This window comes from Sturnus vulgaris, chromosome 14 (assembly GCF_052056855.1).
Source record: "Sturnus vulgaris isolate bStuVul1 chromosome 14, bStuVul1.hap1, whole genome shotgun sequence".
In the NCBI taxonomy this organism is placed as follows: Eukaryota; Metazoa; Chordata; class Aves; order Passeriformes; family Sturnidae; genus Sturnus; species Sturnus vulgaris.
Window position 1 is genome coordinate 5,935,898 of NC_142256.1, and position 25,506 is coordinate 5,961,403.

The 25,506-nt window shown below is 54.0% G+C and overlaps 2 protein-coding genes and 1 long non-coding RNA gene across 4 annotated transcripts in view; all 3 read right to left on the reverse strand.

Annotated features, from left to right (window-relative positions):
- The window catches only part of ATP11C (ATPase phospholipid transporting 11C (ATP11C blood group)), a 57,197-nt gene extending 41,277 nt beyond the window's left edge, over positions 1 to 15,920 (reverse strand). Inside the window, exons 1-2 of one of the 2 annotated variants that reach the window (XM_088173412.1) lie at positions 15,021 to 15,920; positions 13,262 to 13,294 (exon numbers count right to left, since the gene is read on the reverse strand). In XM_088173412.1, the coding sequence (XP_088029538.1) occupies positions 13,262 to 13,294; positions 15,021 to 15,239 (252 nt within the window). In that variant the 5' untranslated portion in view covers positions 15,240 to 15,920. Of the gene's footprint in view, positions 1 to 11,545; positions 11,661 to 13,261; positions 13,295 to 15,020 lie in introns of those variants that run through there. The other variant, XM_014884981.2, reaches the window with a different exon arrangement.
- On the reverse strand, positions 1,760 to 3,600 carry LOC148222122 (uncharacterized). Its single transcript, XR_015806888.1, has 2 exons — positions 2,759 to 3,600; positions 1,760 to 2,055 (listed from the first exon to the last, which is right to left on the reverse strand). It is a non-coding gene; the product is annotated as an uncharacterized LOC148222122 (long non-coding RNA).
- Positions 15,921 to 16,353: 433 nt separating the features above from the next.
- ARL13A (ARF like GTPase 13A) lies at positions 16,354 to 23,220 on the reverse strand. Its single transcript, XM_088173478.1, is given in 11 exon segments — positions 16,354 to 16,484; positions 17,043 to 19,540; positions 19,803 to 19,904; positions 20,228 to 20,420; positions 20,503 to 20,632; positions 20,721 to 20,875; positions 20,959 to 21,064; positions 21,322 to 21,571; positions 21,798 to 21,868; positions 22,867 to 23,109; positions 23,213 to 23,220. Coding segments are annotated over 10 exon segments (1,332 nt in total). The 3' UTR covers positions 16,354 to 16,484; positions 17,043 to 19,466.
- Positions 23,221 to 25,506: the final 2,286 nt, after the last annotated feature.

Below are 25,506 nucleotides of genomic sequence, written 5' to 3' on the forward strand. Positions count from 1 at the left end.
AACCCAGAGATTATACAGTACAAGTACAAAGCTCAAACACTTGAATGAAACCACAGCTTAAAGACATGCAAAAGAAAGATTAAATCACGTTACTTGGCTTCGATCTCATGAATAGTTTAAAGTCTAATTGCTCCTGTATTGTTCCATTTATCATGAAAGTAGTAGAGGAGGCGACCTGATTTACAAAAAAAGCTTGCAAAAACAACAGCACCTCCCAAAACAGCCTGTTCTAGCTCCTGTTTCTTTTAGCCTCAGAAGAACAAAGGAAAACACATCCACAATTTTAAAAAGCCTCCATAAATTTCCTGTAACCTCCCCAAAACATCCATCAGCCTCGGGAAGCTGCTCAGCACATCAACCTCATTGCCCGAGCGATATCTTTTTAATTGAGATTTCCATTTGCCAATTCTCCTCTGACTCTTTGTCCTCAGTCATTTCCATGAGGGTACAAGGGATGCTTTGAGAACACCCTTTAATAATTCAGCAGCTCGGGCTCTGCTTACCCACAGCGACCACATATCCAGGCAGAGCTCCTGGTTTAGAGGGGGAGCTTCACCGAGCAGGATCAACCCCACCACTGTCCCTGGGGCTGCATGGAAGGGTCAATAACATGCCCAGACCTTGGAAAAAACAACCAACCAGCCACCAGTGTATCTGCAATTCTGGGAGCTCATAGGTCCAGGAGAGGAAGGGCTGGAGGCACACACTGCCCGACCTCATTTCCCACTGGACAGGACTTGGCTGCTCATTCCCAAGCAGGATGGGAAGGCTGGTACCTTGGGAAAACACAAAGTTGAAATTTAAACCAGTATCCCTTCCCCTGTGCTGAGGCTGGAGCTCCCACTGATATTCCAGCCAGGGACAGAACACGAGCACCAAGGAGTGAGGGCTGGGCTAAGCTGGCTCCAGCCAAGGGGCAACCATGGGAGTCCCCAGAGCTGAAAACAAGAGCAGAGAGAAGAGGAGCCATGGGAGAAGGGCCAGCATTTGGGGGTTTCACAGCACAGCCCACGATGGGACTCAACACCAGCCCTCATCCCTGGGGATGGCCAAGCAGAACACGATGAGCTCCAGCACAGCAGCACTGAACCAGATCTCACCAGCCTCAGTGCAAGTGAGGGGCACCAGCCCAGAGCCCCCTCTGTCCCATGAGTGCCACAGGGAGATCACCTTCAGCAAGGACAGCGTGCTGGGGAGCAGCAGAGCCCAGCCAGGCTGCCTTTCCTGGAAAAGTTGACTTAGCCAACAAAGGCACTGATAAAAACAGACATGGCTGGGTGGAGAGAACAGGGGAAAAGGCTACTTGAGAAGTTTCATGAGGGTGGAGAGAGGAAACACAAGGTTTTTTTCCCCTAGTTAATAAATTTGAAGGAGGGCCCAGCCCTATCCTGGACTTGAGGAGTGCCATGGACAGGGGTGACAGCTGAAAAGACCTTTCTTGGCACGGATTTTGTTTTTCCTCCTGGAGGCAGTGTACCCTCAAAGCAGGCAGCCCTGCATCTTCCCGGCAGACACGGCACAATGGCTGCACTCACAGCCTCTGCTCAGCAGCACTGCTACAAAGCCAGGCTCACTGAGTGATGCACAAAGCCAAAGCACCATCAATTGGGGCAGCATTGCTTCAGTGCTGCTGTTCTCTACAAAATCTGTTGCTCCTGCTCAAACACAATCGCCGACCTTCAGAAGTTTTCAGCATCTCAATTCCTTTTTTTTTTTTCCCCCCCTGCCCCGTTGGCAGCCAGGGTTATGAAACCATCGCTCATCTTTAAACACAGGCAGCAGATCTTTATTTTTGGCAGCCCAAAAGAAAAGTTTGACCAGCATGCCGCCAGCATATAAAATCCAGGCTCATAGGAACACTTCAGGCTGGAGAACAGAAAAAGGACTTTGAATAAGAGCCAAATGTTTTGCAGAGGTCACAAAGCAAATACAACGAGGTCTTCCCGTCTTCAAAACTCTTCCTCCCTCCTCTCCCCGGCTCAAGCTGTGCACATATGTCTGTTCATCAGCAGCTATTTCAGCAGGGCAGCAAGCTCTCCAGAGCAGTGATTTGGCCTGGCAAAAATTAAAATAAGAGCAACATGGAAAAAAATCCTCCCAGTTTGCAATTGTCAGTGCTTGCATCACTCAGCAGAGCTATAATTTGTTGGTTTTCCCGTTGTTTTCTGGTCCTCTGAAAGCCTGAGCTCTTCAGTTATGGAAACAAAAAACCCCTAAATGCTATGTTATGCATCCCAGCTTGGCCAGACGTTACCCTTAACCTCTGCCACCTACAAACATTTTACCCCTTTTTAAGTTTTCCCAGCATTTCAGAGCCAGGCTGCCAGCTGACTGGCCAGAAGCCCATTTCCCAGAGCACTTTCTTGCCTTTCCCCTGGGAAGTGAGCCTGCCTGGCTGCAGACTGCCCTGCCAGCGTGTACCCCACCACAGCACCCCAAAAGCCAGGGCTGGCACCCAGGACGCCCAAGGAATCTCTCCCATGTCCCAAAGAGCCCAAACAGGAGGGAGGGGAGGGCAGGTCCAGCCTGCAGGGACTCCCCAGGTCCTGCACCAGCATCCTGGGGTGTCCTCCATCCCTCAGTGGGTACCCAAGGTCCCAGCACCTCCCCATGCTCCTCATTCACCTGGGCTCTGAGCAACTTTTTCAACTCCAAAGCCATAAAAGCTGTGGTTTTCTAACTCTGCCCCTTGCTGTCCTGCAGACAAATGTTTCCACAGAAGCAGCAGGAGATAAAAGGGAAGAGAAATAGAAATCACCTCCTTCACCTCTTGCTCCACAGCCAAAATCATGACCCAGACACGTTGGGAATGTTTCCATCTCCGGCTACCACGATGACCAACAGATTCATCCTTGGGGCTTGCAGGCACAGTCATGCCAGGATACTGGATGAGTGAAATCCACCCAGTCAGGAGAGAAATCCTCACCATGTGGCCCAGAGCTGTTTATCTCCAGGAAATCCTCTGGCTGCTGCTGGGCTGGGGGAGGCACCAGAGCAGAGGCTGAGCACTGCCCAGGAGTGTGGGACACATATTGAGAAAGTCAGAAAATTACAGCCTGAAAAATATTCCAGGCTGGAGCTTCTCAGCTCTGTTCTCAGCCAAAAAGCTGATCCAGCTCAAGGCTTGGGAGAATTTCTCCCAAGGTGATAATTTAGTCAAAATAATAAAAAAAAAAAATTAATGACAAAATAAAACACCTGTTGTAGTACATAACCAAACCCTAAAAATAAAATATCTTCTCTCTAAACCAATCACCTCTTCTCTACTCTTAAAGTTACAAGTCATACTATAAAATCAAATATATTTCTAAATAAGCTTATCTCTTTCTTCCTATCATAAAAAACAATAATGTAATTATATACCTTATTTCCACCACACTTAAAGGATTAAAACCCCTTTCCACAGCCACACAGGAGAGCTGCAGAGACACGGGGGACAGGGGGATGAGTGTCCCTGCCCCTGGGAGCCCAGGCTTGGAGCTTGGGGTGTCGCTGGGATTTGAGCCCACCAGTGACAGTGTCTGTGCCATCTCCATCTCCAGGCCATCGGTCTCCCTGCCCAGCCCAGCACCAAGGCAAGGGCTGCTCCTGCTCCCAGCAGCTCCTTCACCCAGGGGCTCCTCCCTCTGCCTCATCCTGCACTTAGAGCAAGTGGGAAATCCCATTTCCATCCATCCAACCAGCCCATGGAAATTCTGTGCTGCACGGTATTAATTTGGCCGACACGAGGACAACAACCCTCCCTTTAATTTTACTGCACTCCCTCCCTGAGCAAACAACGTGAGAAAAGGTGAGCTGTAAGGAAGGAGGAAAAAACAAAAAGAGTAAGAACATTCCACAAACGCAGACTGAACAAAAGTGGCATGCAAAACACCACCCAAAGCAAACAGAAAAAAAAAAAAAAAGTATTAATACTGCATTTCAAGGCTGGCTTTGCAGCCCCCAAGTGCAGTCTGAGTCGCTACAGATAGCAGCTGCCTGGCTTTGCATGAATGCTGGGGAGGAATTACACAGAAATCATAATAAAAGATGGAAGGGCTGCTCACAAAAGTGGATTTTTTTTTTTCTCTCTGCATTTAATTTCCCGGCAGTGAGACTTTTTTATTTTTTTTTTCCCTCTTAAGCCAATTGAGACTCCAGCAACAGAGCCCAGAGTCGCTGCAGTCAAGCAGTATTTAATTTGTATTACTGCTGAAGAGATGTGGGATGACAGCACCAAAGAAGCGCTTCAAATCGTCTGCTCTTGCCTGTTGCACATCTTACTCAGCTTTTCTAGGTCCTTCAGAGCACAAGAAATAGAGGATCCCTCTGGTTTGCAGATCAGTGCATTTGCCACAATACTGCAAACAAATTGCACGGACCAAGTGAGCAATGTCTCTGTTTCCCACTTCAGTCACCTCACAGAATCTCGTTAAGGTACACAGCACACTTTTAGACGTGCCAGATGAAAAAATTATTTGAAAACACACAGCAAGAAATTACCAAGCCCTCCATAAGCAAGGCTGGAGTCCTTTCACCTATAGATCCTGAAAATTCAGCTGAAAACAAGAGCAAAAAGCCTGCAGCAAAACATTACTCAGCAAAGGCCACAATGGAGTTTAACAGGAATCTTGTTCAAGATGGGAAAAAAAAAGAAAATCCTGATTTGAGAGCTAAACACCCAGCTAGAACAGCCTCACAGGGGCTTACCCCTCCTTCTGCTGCAGGAGGAAAACAAAAAGCTCTTTACAAACAACTGGAACATGCACTAAGCTCTCATTAAGGAGGGCAGGACAAACGTCCCTGAAGCATTATCAGCCAGGCTGGATGGCCAGAGGAGATGTGCTTTTAGACTAAATGGGCTTTCAGCTGGAATTCCATCCCCAACAACACCACGGGGGTTTGGGACAGAAAAGCACTGGAGTCAGCAGGATGCAACAGAGGAGGGACAAACTGCACATCACATGCAGGAGGGGTTAAACATTTTAGGGAGTGTTGGCTCTGCTCAGCACCTGTGGCAATGAGCACCACTATGAGAGCACGAAAAACGACGAAAGGGAGGAGAAGCAGAACCCAGGGCTGCTCTCCTGCCACCAGGGAGCCTCAGCTCCTCTGCCCACCCCTGCCCCAGCATCCAAATGCACTTTGCAACCAGCAGAGTGGTGCCCTGTGCCAACCACTGCCCAGCAGCTCCCTGGGCTTTGGCCAAGCCTGAGAAAGAGCCCGCGAGCAAAAATAAATATATATATATTTAATGCATCTCTAGATATTGCTCATATGCATATTTAATGTGCATATATTGCATGTATGTATATTTAATGCATATATATATATATATTTTGAAGTCACTGCAGCCTCTGGGCAAAACAGGCTTTTCCTGACCCAGCAGCTGTGCTGCTGCCAAGCAGGAGCCAGGTGAGGGCAGCAGCCAGAGAAGACCTTTCAAAGCAGGGAAGTTTCACTGTTTCCCCAGGCTATGAGTTAGTAAATCAAGCTTTAAAGCAGTTGGCCACTCACTGCCAGCCCCTGCAGCACAGCAGCAGCACTGCCCTCCTCCCACAGCAGGGTTAGGGCACCCCAAGGAACAGCTCCATGTTCAAACCTTGGAGTCGAGTTTATTGCAAGAAAGCAGAATTCTGACTGCCCAAATCAAATGTTATCCAGTTCAGCAAACCCAGTGAACAAACCACTGGTTGGATAATTGCAGGCAGCTCAGCAAACTGCAGTGATGGTGACACCCAGAGCAGCAGGGGCTGCAGGAAAGGGTGCAGGGAGCCTCAGGGGAGCAGAACTGCACAGGATCACTGTGAAATTATTTCAATAATAATAACAGAAATTGCTTACAACCATCAGCAGCAGCGTCCCTGTCACCTGTGTGCAATGAGCAGGACACCCTCTGACTGGCACAGTGACACAAAGGGCAGAGCCCATTTCACTGTGCCCACCTAACAGCATCCCAGAGGGGTGAGGCTCCTGAGTGACCCCCAAACACAGCCCCAGCCCAGCATCTGCATGGCCCCACAAGTCAGAGAAAGCTGAAAATCTCCAAAACATTAAAAACCACAGCAATAAACCTCAATATTGCTTAGTAACTTAAGTAGGGAAAAAAAAATAATCTTGTCTACTTGCAAGAGGTGCAGGAGCTGGCAGAGCTGCAGGTGTGGGCCAGGCTCTCCTGGCTCCACAGCATCACCTGTGGGGCTCCAAGCCCAGGACAGGTGTGCTGGCTGGGGAGAGCACAGCCAGGTGAAGTCCACGACATCCTGTGTACAGCACTGACAAAACCTGCTGGGGAAAAACCAGCCCGTCCTTCCCAGACCTCAGACAGCACAGAAATATTTCAATATGAGCAGAGAGAAGCAGAGGTGAGGCGTTTTCCAAGATAACCTGTCCTGGCACAGAGAGCTGCTGCCCTGTGCCCTGAGCAGGGGACACATTTGGGCACAGAGGCACTGGAGTGACCACCCCAAGCATGCAGGAAAACCTCCCCACTGCCCTGCAGCCCAGCACTGCTTCCCACGCACAATAAACTCAGGAAACTCCCCTGAAAAACCCCCGAGGCAACATCTGCAGGGAAAGGGGCTCAGAGCACACTCTGTCACCCTGTGTCCAAGCTGCCTGGAAAATTCCCCTTCCCAGGCACCCTGCTCAGTGACTGCCTCACCCTGCAGTGCCAGCTCCTCTGGCAGGCACAGAGATGTTCCCCTACTTGGCCATTTTCTCAGCAAAGACACTGGGGTTAAACCTCCCAAAGCCCCACAATGCAAGGGATTGCACATCTGGAAGAAGAGATGCAAGCATAGTGCCAAGGTAGGAAGATGCTCATAGGGACCAAACCCACATTGCTAAAATCGTGATCACTGGCAGACAACTAATCTGGGTGTGGAGGTTTGATCTGAATGCTCTCCACCAGCTCTGCTTTTAACTAACCCTTAAAAAATTTAAATCTCTCCACTAGAGACAGCTACAGCCAGAAAACAGCAGTTTTAATCAGAAAGGAAACACACAAACCAAAAGCAACAGGATGAAATGAAAGGCAAGGCTGAAGAGCTGGTTATTAATAGATGTCCTGTTTGCTTTTACAAATTTTATTATTAAAAGCAAATTGCCATGTCAAGAGTGGTATGGAAGGAAGAAAATACAGCCAAGACTCATTCTCCACAGAAAAGTTTCAGCATGCCACAGGTTTAATTAGAAGTGTCACTTATCATTAATGTTTGACCAGTGCTTTCCAGCTCTCCCTTCAGCTATTTCCAACTTCCCCAAACTTGAACTGCACACACAAACTCTTCCACACAGCTGTTTATCCCAGGCCAAGTTTTTTGTTTGATTTTTATTTATTTTTAGCCAAATGGCTGAGCTATTTCTGGGAATAAGGTTAGCAGACATTAAAGAGGAAATGGTTACAGAAATCTCTGTCCCCCAGAACCTGAGAAACTCCTGTGCCTCCGTTTTCCAGGGAAGGAGCACCAATAAGGGATTGCAACCCAAAGGTTTTTGCAATTCCAGCTTCCCTATTTGAGCCTCCCTCGACTTCTCTGTGGTCAAGCATGAGCTGCCCTGTGGCTGCTACAGGGGAACTGGCCTGAGCACACGGGATGCTGCTAGCACGCTCAAAACCTCTGACAAAACAAAATTCCAGCAACTTCCACGAGAAATTCAATTAAATTAAAACCCATACTCTTCTGAAATGCTGGATTTCTCCAAGCAGAACTGCCACCTGGTGTCACAGAGACACCCCAGCCCCAACCTTTGCTGCTTGCAGGTTTTTGTCACATCAGTGAAAGCCAAGCACTTCCTGCAGAAGCTGGCAGTCAGGTACAAGGTGTGTGACATACAGCCTCACTGTCCAGGTGTTAACATGGCTGGACTGGGGGGGAAAAGGCAATTCTTACAGCTTCCAACTCCTACCTGGAATCATCTTTATTATTAGAATAGCAACTGCAACCACACACTGATGTTTGGTTCACACTATGGAAAAAAAAACAAACACGTGTGAAAGAAAATCACAGATGTGCTCTGTGTGCACAAACAGATTTTTATTACACACTTGTTGCACATCCTAAAGATGGGAGTGCAAATCAGCATCCTCCACCACAGCCTTGGACACGTCCCACAAGCCATCCAGCACCCCCTGAGCTGGGGGGACCAGCCCCACACTGCCCAGTGCACCCCAGGGGCTCTCCCCATCCACCCCTGCCCCTTCTCACCTATTCCCCAGTGCCACTGAGGAATTCCCTTCCCATCCAAAACGTGACTTTGGGCCACTTCCCATTTCTGAAGAAGTCTCAGTGGGGTGTCCTCCTGCAGAGCTCCAGGTAGGATCAGCCCCCCAAAACCAAGCTGGGGGTACCCCCACTGCTGGCAGCTGGACAGGAGGCAGGGATGCAGACCCCAGAGGAGGGAGGGAAGGGGGGAAGGATGCAGACCCCAGAGGAGGAAGGGAAGGAGGCAGGGATGGAGACCCCAGAAGAGGAGCAGCAAGAGAACATCAATGCCTAGGACAAGGCACAGAGCCACAGGGGTCCAGCCCAGGGACAGCCACTGCACACCCACCTAAAAGGCACCTTCCTCCCCCAACACCAAGCCAACAGTGCTGAGAACCAGCAGCTCACAACAAGCCCAGCACTTGCCAAACACCAGGGATTTACCAGGGCACGGTCTGCAGAGAGGATCAGGCCCCAAGGTTTAATTAAACTGGAATAACACAACTAAGGTCCTATTGTTACACACTGCACAAACACTCAAACAGAAGAATTTTGCTCCCAATTACAGAATGTTTGTTGTTTTCTTACTTATCCCAGGTTTTGAACACAAACAGGAGAGTGCCAGAGCAAGGAGCTGCACTGACTGCAGAGGCAGGAGACCCAGGACAGGGCACCACGACAGCCCAGGGGCTCAGCCAGCACCAGGCACCCCTGGAGGAGGGAGAGCACCCTGGGGTGCTTCACCCACCATCCCAGCCCTCCTGCACCCTGAGCAGGGTCACAGCTCCCAGGGCTCGCTTCCAGACCAGCCTCAAATAAAAGCAAATTGGGAGGAAAACGGAAACGATGAGGGCATCAGTAACTTCTCCTTCTGCATTTCTCAGTTATTTCTTCCAGCAGCCCGAGTGGGCACTGGCAGAGCTGTGGTGCAGAGCTGTGGCCTCGGGGTGCAGCTGCCTGCACACTCCTGGGGAATATGGGGAGAGTCACCCATGAGACAAAGCACGCTGTGCTTTGCTTCCCAGCGAGTTGGGACGTGCACAGTGCTCAGCCCAGCCCTGAGAGGGGCACAGCAGAGTGACCCCAACCCTCCCCTGGACACCCTCACACTTCTCCACTCCATTCCTGCATCCTCCCACAACAGCCAGGCAAAGCAGCAGGAGACTAAAAATACGACTCCAGTGCTAGAATCTGTTTCCAAAAAAGAATTAAAGTTATATTTCAAGTTGACAGTATCTCCTAAAAGTGGATTAACCATGGCAATTCAATCCCACCTCCCTGCAGTGATCCCAGCCCCACTCTTTCTTTGGCAGGGATTATTTCAGCGGTGCAAATCAAAGTTCAGAATCCAATTTGTTTCTGCAGAGCATCAGGCTGTACCCCCGGGTACCAAGCAGATCCACACGCACCACTCTACCCTTCTTGCTCATTTCACCATCCCATTTCACACCCTACCCCGGTAAGAGTTTATGGGAGGGAAAAACAAAGCCACAAACAGTCATGTTGATAGGGCAAGTCACGTCCATTGTGCCTGAGCTGAGAGCTACAGTTGAGAACGGGATTTCTAATATCTGTTGGTATTTATGAGCCTCAGGCAGAGACCACACAATGGAGAGGTTACAATATTTGTCTGAGTAGCCCTATGGGATCCAAAGTGTCAGAAAATCTGCAACCTCTAGTAAGTGCAGTGAATTTCTGCAATGCCACTGCCAGGAGATGAGCATCCCTTGCAGCCCAGCATTGCCCATGCAGGACTGAGGGCAGGACAGCACCTCGGGGACAGCTCCAGAGACTGGCACAGGTTGTTCTCTCAGGGAGCAGCAGGGAGAGGACTGACCCAAACCTATGGTGGCACCTGCAGGGCTGGGGACAGGGCAGAGCTGCAGCAGGAGCTGCTCCATCAGCCAAAGGCTGATATGGGGGGACCCGTGCCACTTGCACCAGTGTGATAACAAACAGCTCCGTGCTGCTGAAACGCTGCTCACAAAGCCACGAGGTGGAAACAATGTCTGAATCCCCACACCAACACTGCAGGTGACCTGGCACCCTGTCCTGGTCCCCGAACAAAACCACCTCTACCCTTCCCAACGCGGGCTGCCACAGCTCAGCCTGCACACAGCGTTCAGAAATACCCGGGTTGTTTCTTCCCCACCTCAAAGGACATCACAGCCCAGCAGCGCTGAACGCCCTCTCCCCACACCGAGGGACAGAGAGGTGACACACAGACACTGTGGGACCCCCGGCAGGGCAGGGGCTGCTCCTCACGGGTCAGGAGGGTGCTGGACACAGAAACCAGCCTGGCACTTCCAGTCACCCGCTCACAGGAAGCGGCCACCTAAAAACGCTTTTAACTGAACTCGGTGGAGATGCCTCAAACCACAAACGCCTCTCGACATGACTGGGACAAAAACTCCCGCTAGGGTGGGTGGGGTAGGAAGCACTTAGGGCAGAGCTAAACTTAAAAGGCATCAAAGCCGGAAAACTCAGGGCACTCAGTTTCCATCTGATCCATCTGTCCCCGAGGCTGCAAAACAATGGTTGCGGTAGGTGTGTTCTCCACGAGGCTAACCCAGAGCCTGCAACAGAAACACAGCCTGCAAAAGGGAAAATCAACCCAAAAAAAAAAAAAAAAAAAATATCAAACCGTTCCCGCCCAAGCTCCGCGGAGCTACCTCTAGACTTAAAAAAAGAAAAAAAAAAAAAAAAAAAAAAAAAAGAAAAGAAAAATGAAAAAAAGATTTAGAGTCCCTTGTGCTACAAGCCTGGAAAATCTGGCACAAACACCTGGCTGCAAACCGAAAGTGAATTTGAGAGCGCGGCTCCGGCCCTGGGGCAGAGCCCGGATCCCGGCAGGTACCGGGGGAGATCCGGGAAGCGGCTCCGGAGCCTCGCAGCGTGCCCGGGCTGTGCCAGCCCCGCCGCAACTCCGGCAACTTTGCAACTACGCACTGCGCAATCAATGACACTGCCGAATAACAAACAGCAGCGCCCGAAACGACGGCAAAACGCTGCTTTTCCCCACGTTTGCTGCGGAAAAGGAGAAAATGAGTAATTGCAGAGCTGAGGCCAAGCAATGAGGTCACGGTGGAAGCTCCGAGCGGTTGATGTGGCAGCGGGAAGGGAGCGGGGCACAGCCCGCATCCCGCCCGGGCGGCGGAGCCACGCGGCCGGGCGAGCAACCCCCGACAGCTCCCGGCAGGGGAAAAGGCGAGGCGTGGGCTCCGGCAGCAAAGGCAACTTGTGGAGGAACGGCGGGGAGGGGGATGCGGAAAACAGCCCCGGCACAAGGCACGGAGATAAAACAGCGAGAGAACAGCGAGAGAAGCTCTCCCCGCCCGCCGCCACGGCCCCGCACTCACCAGCCGGCTGAGGCTGCGCCGGAGCATCGCGGCGGCCCCGGCCCCGCCGCGCTCAGCGCCGCATCGCCCGGCCCGCTTCGGTTCGGCTCGGCTCCTAGCGGGGCTGCGGGCCGCGCCGGCGGGCCCGTGCCGTGCCGAGCTCCGTGCCCCGCTCCATGCCCCGGCGCTGCCCGGCCCGGCCCGGCCCCGCTGCTTTGTCCCGCCGCGCTGGAGGCGGCGCCGCGCCCGGAGCAGCCTGGGAGCGCGGGGACTGCGAGGCCGGGAGTCACCGCCAGGGGGAGACACCGAGCCGGGCCACGGGGGACCGGGATAGCGGGACCGGGCACACCGGGGGGACACCGAACCGCACCGGGACAGCGGGACCGGGCACACCGGGGGGGACACCGAACCCGACCGGGACAGCGGGACCAGGGACACCGGGGGGACACCGAACCGGACCGGGATAGCGGGACCGGGGACACCGGGGGGGACACCGAACCCGACCGGGATAGCGGGACCGGGGACACCGGGGGGACACCGAACCGCACCGGGACAGCGGGACCGGGGACACCGGGGGGGACACCGAACCGCACCGGGACAGCGGGGACAACCGCACCCAGTGCCATCCCCTCCCCAGCCTTGAGCAGCCACAGCTTTTCTGGACAATCTGTCCCAGAAGGCTCACAGCAGCAAGGATTTCTTCCTAATTTCTAATCCAAACCTCCCCCCTTTCAGTTTAAAGAGGGCTACCCTCTGTGTGACCTGCCCAAAGCATCATTCCCTCCAGTCTTATAACTACATGCCTCACTAAAAGTCTCTGCCCAGCAATCCTGCATCCACTTTAGGCACCGGAAGAAACTCCAAAGTCTCCTCAGAGCCTTCTCTTCCACAGTTTGAACACCCCAGCTCTCTCAGGCTGTGGCCATAGCAGAGATGCTCCAGCCTTTAGAGCATCTCCACGAGGCACTGCAGGTGGGGATCTCAAGGTGGGATAAGGGGCAGAGCCCCTCCCTCACCTGCTGGGGCTGCAGCCAGGGCAGGGTTGGATTTCTGGATTTGCAAGTCCTGCCCCTCGGCTGCAGCACCCAGCCAACATAAACACACCTCGGAGCGCTTTTCCCAAGCCATGACTGACCACAGGAGCTGTTTAGAGTCTCTGGGTACTTTTCCTCCTGCCGTGTGTGGCTCAGCCAGCTGACAGCCAGGTCTGCCTGTTGCCAGGGCAGCTCTGCAGCCTCTTAGCCCAGCGTTCCCCGGTGCCCTCCGGCCCCCAGGCTGAGCACACACCCCCTCCCCGGGGCTGGGACGCTGCAAAAGGGGAAGCCGAAATGGCCTGAAATGCTTCCTCCAGGGAGCTTCTGCCTAGCTGAGCAGGCACAGAGCGTGAGAACGTGAAATTAATCAGCAAAACTGAAAAAGACAAGAGGAAACCTAACGTGTTTGTTATGTTTTCAACACCAAGTTGAAAAAGACGAGATGTAACCAACAAAATCGACATGGTTTTGTTATGTTTTCGACGTCATTATTGCCCAGCAATAAAACAGCCTTTTCTGGAGCAATATCCTCTGCAAGAGGGCAGAGAGTTTTTCTGCTGCTGTCCCTTGCTGACAGCTCCAAGCACCTCCAGGAGGTGCAAGCTCCTCGACCCCAGTGCCCAAGTGCCGCTGCCATTTCAGCAGCTTGGTCTGTGACCCTGTTTTAAAGTCAGCTTCTTCTTGGAAACTGAGCAAAACTCACCTTGTGGCACCACAACTGGCAGCTTCCAGAGACCTGGAAAACACACAGATTTTTCACTTTGCATTTTGAAAGTGAAAATAGCATCATATTGATTTTACTAAGGCTAAACCCAGTCACATTCGCTCTACATAAGCACCCACTGTCTGGCAGTTTTACACAGTGTGATATATCTAAGCCTGCCTCAGCACCAAAGTAGAAGTCAGGTGTTGGGCAGGAAGGAGCCTGTGGGGTTTTTTAACCCCATTTCTCCCAAGGCAGCAAGCAGAGGGATCAGTGAAGGCAAGGGATGTTCCCAGGGCACAGCACATTCATCTGCATCCCAAGTGCAACCTTCCCACTATTCCCTGTGCAGCTGGGCTCTTACTCACCTTTCCACACAAAAGCCTAACCACAACAGAGGAAACCAGAAAACAATGCCAGGCACTTCAAAATAATGAATGGCAATTGTTAAACACCTTTATATAATGCCTAACAAGTTTGGCTGTAGAGTTCCCTCCCTCACAAAACAACAGAGCACTAAAGTCAGACCAGCACTACCCTGCAGCTTTTGCCTTGCTTTTCGGGTACTTTCCTGATGTTTTTCCAGCCTGCTGGTGTTGGCTAGAAGAGGGAGCTGTTGTTCTCAGCCATTTTTCCTGTTGCAGGGCTCAGTGGTAGGTGCTGAACAGCCCAGCCATTCCCAGTGAGCCACCAGCCTTGGGGGTCAGGCAGCTGCAGGTTTCCAAAGGCCAAGGAAATCTGGCTCACCTGGCCCATAGAAAAACAGCTCTGTTCTTCTCCTCATTATATTGCTACAGGTACAGTCACGCCTCATCTTTCACCTGAATTAATTGAACAGGAGAGTTAGCCTTGCCACCAGAAGAGAGAATCCGTGCAGCTGCAGCAGTTTTCCTAAGATTCCTGTGCCATACAAATTGCAGCCCCTAGCCAGTTCAGTTTGAAATGCTGATATGTCAATTTTTATTTTTTTTTTAATTCTTGCTGGGATTAGAAGCAAAATGCAAGACTTGGACTGTGACACAGAATTAAACATTAGATAATTAGCTTTAACACACTGCTAACAGGGACAGAGCCTTTTCCAGGGAGATCCTAGATGAAATAAATCCAGAAAGAGCTCCAGGTGAGCATCTGGTCTCCCAAACTCAGGCAGAGCAGAACCAGAGTACCCTGCTGTGAACCAGATTGTTTAAATCCTTCCATCCATCTCCTTATTTAACCCCGAGCAGCCAAAGGCAGGGTTTCCCTGGAGGAATCGGGGCAGCTGACATCCATCCCCCGGTGCTGACACTGCGGCCTCGGGGCAGCAAAACCCCGATCTCAGCAGAAACCAGCCCTGCAGAGAGGAAGCAAACAACCCTGACTGGGCTTTTCCACACCCCGGAACAGCCTGCACGCTTCCACTGCTCGTTTGGTAGCAATTGTATCAGCTCGCAGATCCTTAACACGGGAAATCTGCTTTTAATGCGCCTTTAGAGCCACAGCAGGCGGTGCCGAGCGGGGGCTCAGGCAGGGACTGTGTCCCACACCCAGACGTGCCCTGCCCAGGAAAGGGGACCACAAGGGACAGGTCCCTCTCCGAGGAGGAATTTTTCACGGTGCAGCTCGGTTGGAGTCCATCGCCACTTCAATTGGCACCGAAAATGAGTGTCCAGCACATCAGCCAGGCGCTGAGCGCACGGCAAACAGGGCACGAACGGAGCGACCCGGGGGATTGCCTTGGACACCTCTCAGCTTGGGTAAATCCATTAAATCCTCTCACCAAATAGTTCTCCTTGGAAGGAGGTTTTCCATGCGCAGAGCCCGGCTCCCCTCTGACCTCGGGGCAGACACCAACCCTCACCGTCTTGTGGGTTTGCGTTGTTTTTTTGGTTTTTTTTAAACATTTATTTTTGCAGTGTTCTTTGCTTCTTCTGCCATCGTGTGGCCAGCTGGAGGATGAAGAGCTGTCTGTAAAACAGACAATCGGCTTTCCAAACATTGCGTGGATTTTTATAACACCCGCTGCCGAATGAACTCGGTGGAGATGCGTTACTCCTCACCGAGATCCTTCCCGGCACTACAGGTTTGTCCTCAGAGTTACCACAGCTTGAAGCAGGTTTTGTTAATCCAAGCGTGTAGGCTGACAGCTGATTTATTGCCAGGGCATGACCTGCCCATTGACTTGCTGCTCCTCACAGCGGGGGAAGGCACTGGCTGCTGAGTGCCACCCACTCGTGAGCCGGTCCTGTCCCCCTGGCAGCCACGGCAGGGCCACCTCCACCTGGGAGCCGAGTTCGTGCTCAGGCTGCTGCAGGCACAGCACTGAGTTCAGAGACAGGCAGGGCTCAGTCGGGATCCACGGGTACCCCACAGTGTGCCCGGACCCCCGGCAGTGCCAAGGACAAGCTGGCACCTTTTCTTCCCTTCACTTCTCCTGAATGGGACAGATCCTTCACCGATTTGGTGAAACAGGTTTTAGAAGAAACGAGAGCATTTTTGCCAGCAGATTCCAACAGAGAATTCTTGTCCGTGCACAGCTGAGACTCTCAAATCTACCCTGCCAGCACAGGGCGAGCAGCAGGCACAGGACCAGGAGCTCACTCGCTGAAAGCCACCCAAATTCTGTATCTGCTGACCCCTCTGGCAGAGTGCAGGTCTCATCCTCCCCATCTGCCTGGAAAAACCAGGTTTCCCTGGGAATAACCAGCAAGTGCTCGTGTGTGCGTGGGTGTTCCGAGGAGGGATTGCATCACTCTTGCAAAACACCCCTGAGAGAGGGAGGGAAGCCTGTAGCTGTCTGCAGAGGGGCGTGCATGAATCCCTGCCTCCAGAGCTCCTTTGGAGCCTGTGCATCCCATCCCATCCCCCTGCAGCAGCAGGACCTGGCCAGCACCACCTGGGAACATCCCCCGGCTCCCCAAGCCCTGCCCCACACCTGTGCCCAAAACATCGGATTTAGGTTTAGGGTTTGCTCTGTGATGTCATAGCCTGCAGCAGGGAGTTCTTCTCAGCATTCCTGGAAAAAGGAAGGAAGAGGCAAGTTCTGAGGCAGCACTGAGGAGTTGACTCAGCAGTGACATGCACACCACAGTGTGCAGTGTCCATCACACAAGGGGACGTGCTCGTGCCTTTCTCCACCCCTCAAGTGCATTTTCAATCAGTTTGCTGCTCCAGCAGCAGCTTTCTTTACTGGGGCAGGGCACAGAGCTCAGGTGCTGGCTGCTGCAGGGTTCTGCAGCCATACCTGCAATATATGAACACAAAAAGAAAAGAACAAAAGAAAATAAACATAGAAAAACCCCTACAAAATCACCCCCAAACCTCTCCTACAGCTGCACTATGCATGGAAGGTGGGGCCTAAGGTCTAATCAGATGAGAGCTTGGAGAGCAAGAAAGGTTTATGCCACCAGGTCAGGGATTTGGGCTACAGTCTTGCTAAACTCAGCACTGAAATACAAGTCCAGTTTAAGAGGGTGAAGGTTCTCTCATCAGCAAGGCCTGAGCTCCAATTGCTGCAGCTGACATTCAAATCAAAAACTTTGGTTAATAAATTGGCTCCTGATCCCACATCCAGAGATATCCTACAGGAAAAGCCCTTCTAATTAATACACTGATAGCCTTTCTCCTTATAGAGTGAAATAACCAATTCAAATATGCAGGAACTTACAGAGTGATAATTTATGAGAGAGAATACCGATTTTAGTTAGCCTTCTTTTTTAAAAAGGGAGATTTTGTTTTTTTCTTTTTCTAAGGAGAAAAAACCCAGTAAATATATTTGGTGCATGATGTGACATCTATCTACCTCAGACTCCAGCATATTTCCTGGTGCCTCAAGACAAACACATCCACTAAATAAATTTGATTATATCCTTCTTCCTTCTGCCAGCAACAATGTCTCCAATAAAGCTCATTTAACCTAGAAGAGGAAAGTTTCGTAGTTTCTCATTTTCCAGTCCTTTGTCTTCTCCTTTCTTACAAAGTCTTAACAGCTTTTTCCATGACAATCAAAAGAAGCTTAGGGAGTTACTCTCAACAAATTCAGCCTTGTTTTTTCCAACATTTTTTCATCATACATGACAGCAAACACTCCAGGTCTCATTTTTAGTGTAACACAACAAAGGGTCTATAACACACAACAAAACATCCTAAAGATTCTCTGTGCGTGGCTACTCATTACTCAACATGCTGAGAGTTGCCTGTTAAATATTGCTTAATATTGCAATATTTTGAATGATCTCTTGAAAATCACCTGGACCCTGGTGTGCTCATGTAAAAATAATACTGAAACACTTCCCAACACTCACTTCTCAGCTAGGAAACTTCCACAAGAGCACCCTGGCACCCAGCCCACCCGAGTTAGTCAGAGGGTAGAACCTGCAAGCAGGAGAAAGTGTACATAGCAACCAGCTTCTCAAGTACAAAAAAAACCACCCACCCCAGGCTTTTATCAACCCTAACACCCATTCCAAGGTTTAAAATGCACTTACCTTTTTCATACATGTTTATTTAAGTCTGTACATACTAGAAGCAGCTTTCAGACAAGAGTGGAACACGGGAAAGAGCCCCACAGCTTAGCAGTGCCTCCCAAGGCACAGCAGAGCCAAGGAGCAGGGGCTGCTCACCTTTCCCCCACAGCCACTGCTGGGGTGGGCTAAGACATTTATTTTAATTCATTTTTGTACCTTTGTCACAAAGCAGGAAGAGGAGAGCTCCTTATGAAAGCCCCTCAAAACCCCAGGTTGTGCACCCCAGGAATCCCCTGCCCTTCCTCTTGCTGTTTATATGACCCAGGACAGGTGATGGGATTTACAGAGGGGTTTGAGGGGAATGAGGAATGAGAGTCACCTGCAGGCACCCCACAGGATGTGATCCCTTCCATTCGCCTTGTGAAGCACCCATTAACCTGGATCACTTACAATTAATTCCCTTTACTGCCCTAAATCAGTGTTCAAATCCCAATGTCTGAGATGCTCTCAAAAAACACCTCCTGGCTCTTCCTTCTATAAATTTGGGTTAGTGAAGAGCAAAGAACTGGCGTGTTTTTCACACATCACAAATCTCTGTCTCTTATTTCAGTTATTTTCCTTTGTCAGGCCTGGCTGCTGATGGGTTTTGCTCCCAGGACCAGGCTCACCTTCCCTGTCCTGCCCCTCAGAGCATGGGACATCCTCACTGCAGGTGCTAGGAAGATTGATTCCCAACGGGTGTCTCCATCAAAATCCTGAAATGATTATGGAATCCACAATGGTTCCCACTCCCCTGGAAACACTGATGTGTGTGGGAAAGCCACAGAGTGTAGTTTTTATTAATAAAACACAACAGTGGATGTAGAGCTGCCAAGGGAAGGGCTTTGGTGATTTGCCTTCCCCTGGACCACAACGGCAGTGCCTGTTAATCAGTAATCGGGAGAACAGAGGTGACTAACGCACACTTCCACTTCTAACACTCCTTGCTGCAGGTGTCACGAGAAAACCCCAACCCCTGAGTTCTCCCGAAGTGTTTTTAGGGCTGATTTCCCTGCAGGGCTGGCACGGCTCGGTGCCCGGGGCAGCGCAGCTCTGACACACACACACACACTCGCTGTGCCCAGGTTCTCTGTGTGCTGCTGCTCGTCCCCGAGCAGAGCCGAGAGCACATCAGGGACCAGCTGGGGCAGCAGAGTGCCAGGTGCCAGCGACACGAGGAGATTTGGCTGCATTGTCCCTCCTGGAAGGATGGCAGGGACAGGAGGATCATCCTGGGGAAGGAGCCTCCAGCTGCCTCCATCACTATTGAACTTAAATCTTCACTGACGGCTGCAGGATGCACAAACACGGGCATCACCCTCCTGCAGCGTGTGAAGAGGGTCCTGCCAGCCCTGCCAGATGTGGCTGAGGGATGGCAGAGCCCTCCCACCCTCACCAGCAGGGAACGAGACTGTTCCAGGCAGGAGGTGACTGACGGGCCAGCTCAGCCCCTGACCTGCCGAGACAGCTTTCCCAGGGCACAGGTCACTTCAATAGACAGGCTTTCCCCCTGGGATGTTTGCTGGGATCTTCCTCTCCTCCACAAAGCCGGGTTTAGATGGAGTTTTCCACGGAATGCTAACAGGGGGCGGCACGGGGCCGGCTGTTCCCTCTCCAGACGGATTTGCCAGCCCTGGGCAAGCGCCCCGGCAGCTCTGCAGGAGCGTGGGTCCCACTGCCACTGCAGTCCGGGTCCTCCAGGAGCACACAGCCCTCTGTGCTCAGGGAGCCATGGATGGCTGCTTCCTCTGCTCCTGCCTCATCCTCAGAGCCAGCATCGCCCGGCGATACAAATCTGGCAACAAGGGGAGCAGTCAGGCACTGACCTGGGACCAGCCCCAGGGTCAGCCTGTGCTGTGTGAGGGCTGCAAGGACAGCCCAGGCTCCCAGTGCACTCGTGTGGCCTCCCTGCATCCCAGCACCTGCCTCCACCACAGCCCCACCTTGCCCTGCACTTGCTGTGCTCGTGTCCCCCACACCAAGCGCCCCATGGCCAATTGTCCCTGCACAGCTCGCAGCCCCCTGATGCTTTCAGCAAAATCTGTCCTGAGAATTACCGAAGGTGCTTGAGACCTCCTCACGCTGCTGCTCCAGAGAAGGTTCCCGTGACTTGATTTTATTCTTGATTTTCTTCTTTTTTTTCCTTTTCACACCCTGTGCTGAATGGAGAAATATAAAATTTCAGGCACCACACACTGAGCAAGGGTGCCTTTGTCACCAAACCATCTGAGAGGACTGCTGGTGGCAGGTTTGTAGCCCTCCAGTGCTTCTGTGCATCATTCCCTGTGGAGATGCTCAGATGTCTCCTCTTCCCCTCTCCATTCCTGTGACCTGGCTCTGCACTCAGCTGATCTGCAAGCAAAGCTCATGGAGGTGGCAGACACCAGTGGTCCAACATTTTGTCACATTGCCATGCCTGGCACCCTCCCTGCAGGGTGGCTCTGGGGGTCCAGAGCTGGCAGCCCCCACAGTCCCCTCTCACCTGGGTGTGGGGTGGCCATGGGCTCCTCCTGCCCGACCCTGTTGGGGAGCAGCAGCCCCCCGGCAGCCCCTGCCCGGCTGTCACCCCCTGCTCCCGGCCCCTCCGGCTCTTCGGCTGCGCTTGGCTGCCCCGAGCCCTTCTTCTTCACCTTCACCTTCCTCTTCCTCCTCCTGGGGCCCTTAGCGCTCTCCTCCTGGGCAGGGAAAGGGGGATGAGGGGAGAGTGGCAGAGCTCCTCCTCCACCCGATTCGATGCCGGGGGCGTCTCTCACTCACCAGGGGCAGGAGGCGGCAGACGGGGCGCACGGCCGGCTGCTCGCCCCTCTGCTCGCCCCTCTGCTCGCCCCGCTGCTCGCCGCTCCTCCCCGCGCCCTCTCGAGCTCCTTCCCCGTGGGGCAGCCGGTCCCTGTGGGACAGAGCACAGCGGGGGTGAGGACAGCGCTGCGGGGACAGCGAGGGGACGGGGACACGCACGCACGGAGCCCCGCACGCACCTGCGGGCCGGGCGGGCTCGGGAGGCGCTCGGGCCCGGCGGTACCGGGACCGGCGGGGCAGGACCGGCGGCGGCAGCGCGGAGGAGCCAGCGCAGCCCCTGCAGGGTGGCACGGGCCGGGCCGGCGGGGGGGACCCGCTTGGCGACACAGGGCTCCTGCGGGCGAGCGGGGATCAGAACGGGCAGCCCCGCGGGGCCGGGGGGCGAGGGGCGAGGAGCGGGGCCAGCCCCGCACTCACAATGCGGCACGGAGAGCGGTTCTCGTTGACCAGGCGCTCCAGGCACAGCCGCTCGATCAGCTCGCACGGCAGCAGCGCGCCCGCCGCGTCCTGCTTGTTGGCCAGCCTGGGGCACGGGTACAGCGGCGGTCACCGTCAAGGGTCACCTCGGTCCCCGGGGCCTCGCTGTGCCCCGGAGGGGGAGGCTGCGTGCTTTCCTCGGCTGCGATTAGGGGAAAGCATCGCCCCAGGCCACACCTGGCACTGGAGCCCCCTCCCCGACAGCTCCCCGGGCATCACATCCCCGCAGCAGCCCAAAAACTCAGCGACAGAGGTCCCCATCCGCCCCTCGCCCCCATCCTCCCGGGCTGATCCCAATCTTACAGCAAGAGCGGCTTCCCGGACACATCAGGATGGCTCAGGACGCGGCTCAGGACCTTGCGGGCCTCCTCCATCCGTGCCAGGTCGCCGGAGTCCAGGACGAAGAGGAGCCCGTGCGCCTCGCTGTAGTGGCTGCGCCAGGCGCTGCGGGAGCGCTGAGCCCCGGGCAGGTCCAGCAGCGTCACCTCGAACCTCTCCACCCGCAGGCGGCTCCGGCCGGGCTGCGCATCGGGCAGCACCTCCCCGGCCAGCGCTGCGTGTGCGGAGAGGGCACGGAGCTGGCATTGGAGCATCCCTGAGCCCTGTGCCCCTCCTGGCCCAGCCACATCCCCGCTCCCGCTCCCAGGGTGCTGGGACACGGCCGGAGCCCTGCACGCCTCCCCAGAACAGCGGCTGTCGCTCCTTCGTCCTTTGGTTTCAAAGGACCACGAAGCTGCTGCCTCCATGTGAGGCTGGCTCTGGGTTGTGCTGCTCCTCACCTCTCTCCATGTCCATGATGACGGAGGTTTTCCCTGCATTGTCCAGCCCCATGACAAGGATGGTCACCTTCCTGGGGAGCAACAGCAGCAGGTGAGCATCCAGAAAAAGGCTGTGCTCCCTGGGGAGCAGTGACCACCGCGGGACCCCAGGCAAAGGGCCTTGGCCATGGCAGCCACATTCCAGCCAGCAGAGAGGCAGGAGGGTGACACAGGCTCTGTCTCAGCTGGGGACAGGTGCAAGGACAATCTCTGGTGCATAGGAGAGGGTGAGGACAGGCACGAGTGCCTGAGGCCACCCCAACACCATGAGATAGCCACACTGCAGAGCCCTCAAGGTGCTTCCTATGGCAAAGATCTATTATCAAATTATATAGGATTATGCAATTATATGCACAGGCCAGCATGATCCTTCCTTATATGCAGTCAATGATTACCTTCCTTGCAGTAAGTTTTGAGCATATACAGGTAGGGAAAGGTAGCAAGCATGATTTTACAAGCTTCTGCCTGGACTCAGGAGTTTTTCCTGTTGCTAAACAGTCCTGTCCACTCTCCAGCAACATGACCCACCAGAGCCACACAGACAACACTTTCTCTGCCACTGACAAGCCACTAGAGTTATTTGCAATATCATTTTCTTCCTTAAATATATAGAGCAGGCTGCATGGCAGGGGAGGTGGCACAGCTCCACCTCCAGCACTACAGAAGGTGAGATGTCCTCTCTGGAGGGAAGGCACCAGAAACCTCCTTGCAGTGCTGTCCCGGGGAATTACCCTGGATGTCCTGGTACATGCAAACAGGGCAGGTGTTCCAGTGCATCCTCCCCATCTTCCCTGGGGAGCTGCTGAGCTGGAATCCCAGTGGAACCATTCCCTGCATTGCATCCCTGCCCAGCCAGCTCCTGCCTGCTGCGGGGGCAGGACACACCTGTGCCTTGCTCAGCAGTTTGGGGACAGTCCCTGCAAGGGGCATCCGTCTTTTCCTGTCACCACGCGGGTGCCCTCACCACTCATAAACACACAGGTAAATATTGTCACCCCTGGGAGCCCCGGGAGTGGGCACAGGGACCTACCTGATGGGCTCCTGTATGGCCTGCAGCCACGACCAGCAGTGAGAGAAGAGGTGGAACATGGTGTGCAGCCCCGAGCAGAGGGGTGGCTTCTCTCCAGCACCTACAGAGTGAGCAGCCCACAGTGTCCCTGTGCTTCATCCTCCTGCCTGGGCTCTCTCTTCAGGGCAGGGAACATCTCCTCCCGGGGTGCCCTGTCCCACGGCACGGCACTGCTGCCTCCAGTCCAATGAACACAAGTCAAACCTGGAGAGGAAACCGTCCTGGGCAATGCCCCATGGGCACAGACCTGCTGGGCACACCCTGCTCTCACAGCCCCTCACATCAGGGGTGCCAGTGAGCCTCTCACCTGCTCATGCCCACTGCACAGCCTCTGCTCACATGCCCTTTGCATAGCAGCTGCTTACATCTAATCTGGATTTCAATTACTTACTCCTGCAGGCTCCTTAATCCTGCTGGGTCGGCCCAGGCCAGTGGCCACTGGGACATGGCTGCTGTGGGACTGCCTGCCACACTGGGTGACACAGCACTGACTCTTCCACCCCACTGCAGCCTCGTGTCCCCATCACTGGTGTGAGTGGTTTGTGGTGGGGACACTGCCTGACAGCCCATGGGGGCTGAACTGGGGGCTCCTCTAAGGAATGGCATCTCTGGTTTCTCACTGCCTGAACCTGAGGGGATGTTCCTCTGCATCCCCTTCACGGTGTGCACAGCTCTGCTGCTCACCCAGGGTCCCCTCTGAGCCAGCCTGGGGGACATCTCTGCTCACTCTTGTATTTGGAGCCCTGGCAAGGCACTGCCTGAGTGGCAGCAGGTCCTGTGCTCCCTGGGGCAGAAACAGCAACCAGCCCCAGCAGGAGCCGGGCTGGGAGCAGGGAAGTGATGGAGACCCTCAGACCACAGGGCAGAGAGTGGAGAAAAAAAAGCCTCAGCTCCTTGATCTTCAGCTCTGAAGTTCTTATCTTGCTTCTCAGGTTTCCTGCTTCTTTTCCCAGCCAGAGCTGCCCTCCCTGGCTTGCTGCCACTGATGTGTGTGGAGGAGAAGTCACACAGGGATGCCTGAGCTGCAGGAGCTCTGCGTGGGGGAAGTGGAATCGGGAGGGACAAAGGCATGAGATCCTTCAAAAGCCATACCCAGGAGCAAACAGGGAGCCTGCTGGCTCACATCAGCCCGTGCTGAACCACCCAGCACCAACTCGACCTGGTGAGCACCAACCACGAGCCAAAGATGCTGAGACACTGCCCTGGCTCTGGGGTGCAAGCCCAGGATGGGCACTGCCCCCATGCCCTCCCCTCCAGCCCCATGCCCTCCTCTCCATCCACATATTGCTGGGAAGTTCTGCAGCTGTCCTGGGCAAGGGAGGCGCCCCAGCTCCACGCCGTGGCAGGCAGCCATGTGTGGTTAATGGTTGATGAAGGTTCTGTTTTGATATCACAGCTAGATGCTGTGTGTGGGGTGACTGGTCACCCCTGTGCTGCAGGTGGCAGGGCAGTGGCAGCACGTCCCTGTGCCCATCCTGGCAGCCTTTCCTGCTGTGCCCTGTGCCAGCAGCCTGCCAGCAGTAGCAGCTTCACACACAGCGTGGGGCTGGGATGCTTTTTGCACGATTAGCTCTATGAGGGCTGAAATGATTTGCTCTGAGTGTCAACTCTTGCCTCTCTGTTTTGGGGTGGCACTGTCAGGGGACAGCCCAGCAGGGACAGGAATGTGCTATAACATGAGCACAGGTGCTATAAATAGGGAAGTGCCATGTGTCAGGCAGCCCTGGAGGCAGTGCCTCATCTTCCTGAGGGGCAGCAGGATCTGATCTCCCTTTGGCACCCATGGATTTCCAGAGATCTCTGAACACTTGGGGTGCCACTGCTTTTAAAATAAGTGCCCAAAATCCCTGTTCGGATCAGAGCTGGGGACAGGGAAACCCCCCCAGAAGCATGAGGCAGCTCCTGGTCACACTTCCCAATGCACACACAGCAGAATCAACAGCCAGGGAAACCTCAAAATCCACCCCAAACCTGGTGAAACCCACACTCGGCTCCAGAGATGTGGCACGAGGGCCAAGCCCACACTGCTGCGTGTTCTGCTGGGTCTGTGCTCAGGTTCCCATGTGCCCACACTGCCCAGAGTGCAGCCAGGCACCTCTGCCAGGGCCACTGGGCCTCCCCTGGCAGTGCCAGCAGGGACCCGCAGCAGCCATCCTCGTTTCCTTGGTGACTGTTGCCAGGTGAGAAACTCCGAGGCAGAATTTATTATCTTGGCAGATAAATGGAGATGTTCCTCACCAGAGCTAGAACCAGGCTGTGTCCCGGCACGGTGCTGGGCTGGACCCCCTAGAGCTGCCAGTGCCAGCAGGAGCCCCCGGGGCGGGCAGTGCCCGGGGCTGCTGGCCCTGGCATCGCTCCCCGGAAGGCAGCACGTGTTTTGGGGCTATTTCTGCCCTCTGGAGCGCCGCAGGAGAGGGATGAGGAGAAAGCACAGGGAGCACGGAGCAGCGCAGATGGCACCGGGCTGGCGGGCTGCCCTGCCCTGGCTTCTCTAGACCCCGTGAGTACGTGCCCAGCTGGCACCGGGCACACCGGGCACCCCACTGACACCCCGGGAAAAGCAGCAGAGCTGGGGGGATGGCTGGGGAGCTTGGACGTGGG